This window comes from Miscanthus floridulus, chromosome 18 (assembly GCF_019320115.1).
Source record: "Miscanthus floridulus cultivar M001 chromosome 18, ASM1932011v1, whole genome shotgun sequence".
Classification (NCBI taxonomy): Eukaryota; Viridiplantae; Streptophyta; class Magnoliopsida; order Poales; family Poaceae; genus Miscanthus; species Miscanthus floridulus.
Genome location: NC_089597.1, coordinates 7,664,322 through 7,672,411, shown reverse-complemented (window position 1 = coordinate 7,672,411; position 8,090 = coordinate 7,664,322). Strand labels below are relative to the sequence as shown.

General features: G+C 45.3%; 1 protein-coding gene across 1 annotated transcript; it reads left to right on the top strand.

The window, feature by feature from the left end:
- Positions 1-1,902: 1,902 nt before the first annotated feature.
- On the top strand, positions 1,903-6,775 carry LOC136522852 (WAT1-related protein At1g09380-like). The gene is made up of 7 exons (XM_066516647.1): positions 1,903-2,383; positions 4,619-4,681; positions 4,857-4,973; positions 5,497-5,743; positions 5,840-5,998; positions 6,112-6,263; positions 6,417-6,775. Exons 1-7 carry the CDS (start codon positions 2,067-2,069, stop codon positions 6,565-6,567), a joined length of 1,206 nt encoding a protein of 401 aa, XP_066372744.1. The 5' UTR covers positions 1,903-2,066; the 3' UTR covers positions 6,568-6,775.
- Positions 6,776-8,090: the final 1,315 nt, after the last annotated feature.

Genomic DNA, 8,090 nt, shown 5'->3' with positions numbered 1-8,090 from the left:
ACGCCGCTGATTGATTCTGCACAAAGGAGAAGAGATAAATTATTCTTGTTTCTAGTTTATTTTTAGTTTGTAAACTATAAATCATTCTAGTTTCTAGTTTCTAATTTATTTCTAGTTTCTAGTTTATTTCTAGTTTCTAGTTTCTAGTGTCTGGGCATCTTTGTAAGATTGATTCTGCATAAACTAGAAACGGTGATTATAAGGTTGTGAAGTGACTCACAGTGTCTGAAACAATATTTGGAGTAGGTTGAGGAGGAGGGACTGGCATCGGTGGCGGAGGTTGGCCGATTGCAGCGTAAACACCCCTCATATATTCAAACATCTACAGCCGCTCTGTCTCTATCCTCTGTCGGTTTGCCTCCATCCTCGCCTCTAGCTCCTCCCGGCACCTCGTTTCTTGTTCCAGCTGAGCCTATAATATTTCATTCCAATGTTACAATGCAATGCAAAAATATGTAAAAATTAATGAACGATGAATAAAACAGAAATAACCTAGAGTGTGTTAATCTGGAACTGTGTAGAGTCTGGCCGTGGGCGTATTGCCGGGCTGGAACTCATGCTCCATACTCGAATCTGGGAGAGAGTGGGAGTACTGGCCGTATCGATTGTGCCGTCACCAATCCAGAACCGGCCATGCTTCTTGCCTCCTCTCGCCCTCATGACCACTTCTCCATCAAGGTCATGGGCGCTCAGATCGTACTCTGAACCATGGACCGCCCTTGCCATCGATGTGTATCCATCGAGGCGGCTTTGCCGAGTGCCATTATTTTACCGAGTGTGGTTTTTGCAGCACTCGGCAAACAACTTTTTTGCCGAGTGCCCGATGAAATACACTCGACAAATATTTTTACACTCAGCAAATATGTTATTTCCGGTAGTGCAAAGTTGAACTAGCATGAACGCTGGTGCAGGTATTATATAGTACCCCCAAAGACCCAGACTTTATTGAAAAATTAGGCAGGACAGAGCAGATAAATAAGTTATCTACTAGGAGTATTATATATATTTGGACTATCTATCGATTTGAGCCCCAAATATCTCATTTGCAACCGGTGGACTGAAAAGTGGGGTGGAAATTTGAAATGACAAAATTCTTCGCGATTTTTTCTTTATCTGGAGTATTTAATTTCTGTTCTAGGATTGTATATTTGCACTTTTTTTTTCCTTAGCTAGGCTAATCTTTATTCTTTACAAACTAAAATCTAAGAGATATACTTTTTGCCAAAGAATGAAATCGTTACGAAGATCTGCCCACAGATAAACATATCATTGTTCATAAATAATATATATCTTCCTCCAACGTATTATACGTAGTAGTATGATGAAAATGAATGAATACCAGCATTGTTCATAGATAAACCTATACACGCACATTGATATAAACGATGAAATTAATTACCAGCATGCATGCAGTGGCCAGTCAAACTGTGGGATACTACTAAACCGCTAGCTATCATCACTACATCAGCCATGCAATCCGCGGCGGAACGTACAACAAGTCCACTGTTGTGCTGTGTGTTGTGTTGGTACCAGCAACGCGAAGAAATCAAACCCAACCAAAAACGAACAGGCAAACGATGAGCAGAACCGGATCGCGGTCCATCCAGATTTATCAATGAATTGAAAGAAGAATCCCTCCTCCCGTGCACGGACGACGTGTTCGTTTCCCATCTTTGTTTCCCGATTGATCCAAGCGCAGTTGCATTCGGCACCCACCCACCTCCCGTCTCCATCCATCCTTCCCGGCCGCAACGATCGATCGGCCATGCATCTCACATTCTCACTGCTGACGACACGCCGCCATTAATAACTTCCCTCCGCTCTCTTCGACTTCCTATATATATACACCTTGAAGTCACCTACACTTCTTCTCCTCCGAGTCATCAATCTCCATTGCATTTGCATGCCAACGCGCTCTCCACCCACCCTTCTTGCCGCGGCCGTGCATTGCTAGCTGCTCCGTGCTCGTGCCCTCCTCGTCGATCGTCGTCTACGCGGCGGCGGCGGCATCTATCAAGGGAGGACCTAGCTAGCTAGGAGGATCTATCCAAGGAAGTTGAGCACACATGGCGTCGAACGGGGAGGCGGATCGGCAGGCGCCGCCGGAGGAGGAGGAGATCGTAGTGGAGATGCCCGTCAAGCCGGCGCCGCCGCCGCCGTCGGTGAAAGCTTCACCGGCGGGGGCCGGGGCCGGGGCGGGGACGTCGTCGTGGGAGACGGCGGCGCTGCCGCTGAGCATGGTGGTGGTGCAGGCGTTCACGGTGGTGATGCTGCTCCTCTCGAAGCTGGCGCTCAACACCGGCATGCGCCCCTGCGTCCTCATCGTCTACCGCAACCTCGTCGCCACCGCCGCCGTCGCTCCACTCGCCTTCTTCTTCGAGAGGTACGGTTGTGCCTATCCTCTAGACCTAGCTACCTACTAAAGTTCCTGTTTTTCTTTCTTTCTTTTTTTGGTTGCGACCTGCAAACAATTTATTTATTTTGTCCTGCTAGTTAAAGATTCTTGTCATGCATTGCGTGTTATTGTTAGTTTCCTCCTTGATTTCTTTCTTCTTTACTTGAAAAATAACTCTCTCTCTTTTTTGAGAAATTAAAAATAACTCGCTGCATGCACAAGTATAGCTAATATGAAAAAAAAGTATAGCAAAATATAAGTCTATAACATTAACTCTGCTAATTCACAAGATATAGATATAGAATTAATCTAGACACATTTCTTCTCATTATTCTCCCACACATGCATGCATAGTAGGTGGTTACCCGTACGTCCCTCACACCGCCTGTGAATCTGTGATGTGAAGCAGCATCAGCACTAATAAAAACTGAATGCACACACAAATTTGTTTATTTCCTGCTGGTTCAAATTTTAATTATGTCCCTATGTACACTATATATGCATTCCGAATATCTCAGCTCTCTAGATACGTACGTACGCCGCTATGTCAGAACGAGTAGTACATGATGCTTCAATAATATAGTTTTTTTCACAAAAGTTTTTTTTTTGTTGTGATTTGATTTGACTTGAACTGAATCCACACAAGATATTTAGATAGATTTTTCAGTTGCACTCGCATGCATGGCAACACTAGTTACTACACATTTTATTTTTAGTTTGATATTTTGAAATGGCACATGTCAACAGTAGTAGTCATCCTTTATTTTTATCTTGAAATGGCATGACAAGTTGACACCAGCCGTCGTACATGTTTAATTTTTGGGAAAGGCATAGTTGACAATAGCGTGCACATGCAGTACTTTTTGCCCTGTACCGCTGTACGTATCTAGCAAGTGCATACAGATATAAGTATTATATATTTTATATTAAATACTATTCCGTACTGTAGAAGATTTTGTTCGTGCATGCACATTATTGATGATGTGCATATATACCGGATACGAGTACGTGGTCAAATATATATTACCGCCAAGGAACAACATTTTCCAGTTGAGCTAGCTACCACCCGGGCGGTTAAACTACTATACGTGGACAATAGTATAGTAGTTGTATACATGCATGCACGTACTCACAGTTACAGATACCAATAATTAAATCAAATACGCAAGATTATACATATATATCAAATATGATACTTTAATTAATATAATTTGGGTCCTCGAATGAAGAGATAGATAGATGAGTGGATGGATGACTGTTTGCATCCGGGATAAGGGGCAGCAGCTATTATCTGTTGTTGACTGCCAACTGTTACCCCCAAAAGACAACACAACCTCAATCTGCATGCACTGCATTGCAGTCTACATCTCCATTGACCCCTGCTGCGTTCAGATTCGAAGAAACCGCGAAATTTCAAAGCGATTTGATCTCTGTCTCTGTCCTTTTGGACTAGTGCCTACGAGCTACTAGAGTCTAGAGCTAGCTACTTCTCTGATGAACAGGGAAAGGATTTAGAGTGGCTTTGTTGATGTGCCTGGCTGCCACTAATTGCATGCGGTGCTAATGGATAATGCATGCGTGTCCATCTGATTCAGTCAGGAGACAGAAAATGGAAGAGAGGTCTCTGTCACACTCGTCGCCGTCTCGTCTCATGCCTCACAGACACAGATATAGCCACCCTCACGCGTCACCCTCTTGTGGGCGATGACAGAGATCATGCCTTTTTGCTGTCTCCATGACCGAAGACCCCCATGAGTCTGTCCTGTCCTGCTGAATCAGTAGCCCAGCCTCAAACAGGTAGCTGCTGCCAAATTCTTACTGCACTGTCAGCACCTGCGTATCGTTATCGTGTGCTGCCTAGTTCTCTGCGTGCCAATTAATGCAAAACATATCGAGAAGGCGTATTCAACTTTGCCGGACACAATGTGTATAATGCCAAAGCTTGATGACAGTTCGGTACCTACTACTTCCATTTTCAGTATTTTCCAACGTTATACCTCACATAGACTCTCTGTTATATTATACATAGTTGTTGTTGTTCTGGTACGATCACGATGTACTACGAACTTCTTGTTAAACAGCAGTTACAAACTGTTGGCTATACTATATATGCAGTGTTTTTAATGAGATTAAAGATATATGTCCTGACTCCTGATATAGCACGATCGATTTGATCTTCTCCGATTCTTTTCCATGATTTCTTTCCATCTTGGTCTGTTGCAGGGAAATGTGGAAGAAACTGAACTTGGCTGTGTTGGGTTGGATTTCCTTAAATGCAACATTTGCGTGAGCACTCGCACTCAGCCTGATTTCAGCTGTCATACTCCCCTGTCTTTTTCCAACGAATGCTAGATACATACAAGAGAAGAGAAACTGTTATGGCAACCTTTACTTCATCCATCTGTACATACATAACGTGATGATCTGCTAGGAAGTAAAATTGTTCTTACATATGCCGCAGAGTTGTGTTGGCCATGGGGCTGTACTACTACGGCCTGCAGGTCACAAGCGCCGCGTACTCCGTCGTCTTCCTGAACCTGATCCCAATCGTGACCTTCGTCATCGCCATCTTGGTCAGGTACGCAAACAAACCAAAGCATACATGGATCTTTGGTGGTATGCATGTCTCCCATTTGCGCGTGTGATGTGATGCTTGTAAAGTAATCTATTGCTCTCCGCCGTGTGAACGCGCGGCAGGGGCAGGCGCCGGCGCCGAAAGGGCTCCCTGCTGCGCACTGTAGCTGCTGCAGGAGCAGACGCCGAAAGGCTCCCTTGCCGCACTGTAGCCGCAGCAGAGGCAGGCGCCAAAGTCAGCCCCGCTGTCACATCTAGTCACTGTAGCAGCCTGGCATATCGGTGTATTAGAATTAGATGGGTAGAGTTGGATATTTAGCTTCGCACTGCAACTCAGTAAAGTGAGCGAGTTCAGTTTTGCCATCTCCGCTCCGGCCAACGCTGGTGCTTGTGCTGTGTGTACGCGCTCTGTTCTCCCTCCCTTCTTCTACCTCTAGCCATAGTGTGTGGTCAGCAACGCCGGTGAACGATCGGCTCACCCGTGTGGGAGATCCCGGGGCCAACAATGCTTATGTAAATGCATTCAGAGCCGAGAAGGTGGCGCTGGGGAAGTGGCCTGGCAGGCTGAAGGTCCTGGGCGCTCTGACGTGCGTGGGCGGGACGATGATCGTTAGCCTGCTCAAAGGCCATCTTGTGCACCTGTGGCCTACGCACCTGCTGAATACCTCCCTCGCCGATGCGCCGGCGAGCGGTGGCCATCACCATGACATGCTCACCGGCACACTGTTCCTGTGCGGCAGCTGCCTGAGCTACGCCCTGTGGTTCATCGTACAGGTAAATCTAGTCTTTGCTTGAACAACTGAAATCCACATCTCCCTCTGTGACGAGTGATGGCTGATGGCTCCATTGTGGTGCATCCAATGACGACAGGCAAGGCTTGGGAAGGTGTTTCCATCAAGGTACTGGGGGACGATGCTGACGTGCCTGTCAGGAAGCATACAGGCCTTCATCATCAGCGTGTTCCTCAGCCATGACAGGGCAGACTGGAGACTCAAGTGGGACCTGCAGCTTCTGACGTTCGTCTACTCGGTAATTATACATACTGACTGACAACTAATTAACCAGACTAGTTAACTAGTATAATCAATAGCGTGATGGATTACACATGTATCTTTTGCTGATGACGGATCATCATGCATCAGGGTGTGTTGAACACGGGCATCACTTTCGTCCTCATCTCATGGGCGGTGAGCCGTCGCGGGCCAATCTACCCTTCCATGTTCAACTCACTGTCACTGATCATCACCACGGTGATGGACTCGCTCCTGCTCGGCACCAAAATCTACGTTGGAGGGTGAGTGAGCCAGCACCTTCATTTCAGGCCTGGTGCTATTGCACTGTAGCAAATCTGACAACTGAGCTAGTCTAGTGACAGGTGATCGGTAAAACTCGAGATGACATGCATGTTTATAACTACTAAGTGGTGTTTATACATGTGCACGCGCAGGGTGGTGGGAGCGCTGCTGATCATCGTGGGGCTGTACGCGTTCCTATGGGGGAAAGGCAAGGAGCTGCAGGCTGCGGCGGTGGAAAAGAAGAAGCTGAAGCAAGAGCAGGAAGAGGAGGAGCAGAGGCGGGGCGAAAGCGAGATGACCTAGCTAGTCTCTAATAAGTTGCTAGCAACAATCTGATTTATATATGAGGGTGCTAGCAATTGTAGTCTAACTATATACTGATGAGGCAGTATGTAAACCTAGTGATGATGGTAAGGTGAGACGACTGATGATATATCATCGATGCTAAATTGAACACCTGAGAAGAGAAGAGAAGAGATTACAAATAAATAAACAAAACATACAGAGGCAGTTTGGCAGGCATTATATATGTATGTTGTATAATGCATACCAGCATATATATGCAAAATTCAGGCAGTTCAATACATATATATGACGTACTTAAGGTTAGCTGTATTGAATTGCAATGAAGCATGCATTGCGGGTGGACGTGTTTCCCTCCATGCATGCATGTTGCATGATGCGTGATATATCTATCAGTCTTGTTTCAGTCTCTTGAATTTTGTTCCAGGCCGGCCAAAAACTATGTTAATAAGCTAGCTACCTAAACAATGTGTATGGCATGATCATATATTCATGCATATAATATGCATGACACAAATCATATCGTCGATGATCCATTAGTGTTTTTCTTATTTTCAGCCTTTCAGGCCGGGGACAGGGTGCAGATGATATATATGTAGCTTGCCCGCTACTAGAGGTATTCATGAACCAATTGTTGGCGACCTAACGGCGAGCTGCTTATACGCATTATTGCCATTCGTTTATTATCCAAAAAAGTAACAATAGTCATTGTGAGACTTCCTAACAGATATTGAATACAACACATCATTTTTTTCTTGGAAAAAAAGGAATAGTTTCCGGTGTCTACGACCGCACACTGCCAAGTTATCACAATATGTTAGCAATCAAATAGCTGCTTCGAAATAAACATGAAAAGAACACAACCAAGAGGGAAATAATCATAAGCAAACTCTCTTTTTTTTGAAACTGGAAATACTTTCCTCTACTCATCGGTCGCAGCCAAATCTCCAGACACCAACCCCTCTAAACCATGAGGGACCTCATCCCAAGTGGTAATGGTTCACTTGTGTTTGTACAGCCAATAGCTGCAAGGGTGTGCGCTAGCTTATTATTACAGTGCGAGGGCAGACGCTACAAGAAACTGGACTACCTAGTAACAAGTGTTTGATCTCTGTGATGACGCCACCCATCGCGATGAGAGTCTGAACTCGTTCCCCCCCAATCACCAGCTTCACCATAGTTGCATCAGTCTCAAGCGTTGCTCTCCCCACTCCCATGTTAAGGCTTCCTTCAGGCCGGCGCGGAGGCCTAGCAACTCCGCGTGGAAGGCATCCTCCAGAAACTCCTCGCAGCCTGCTCCAGCTTTCAGCACCCGTCCCCAGTCACTACTGGAATCTCGTTTTTTTTTTTCTGTATGTGCGAAAACACACAGAAAAATACGAATACCGTCAGAAAAATATTTTTCTAACGGTGTACCCTCAGAAAAATACTAAAATAAAATTTTTTTGTGAGTTCACCGTCAGAAACAATTTTTCTGTGGGTCTCACACGCACAGAAAATTTGTTTTCGTCCAGATTAAAACT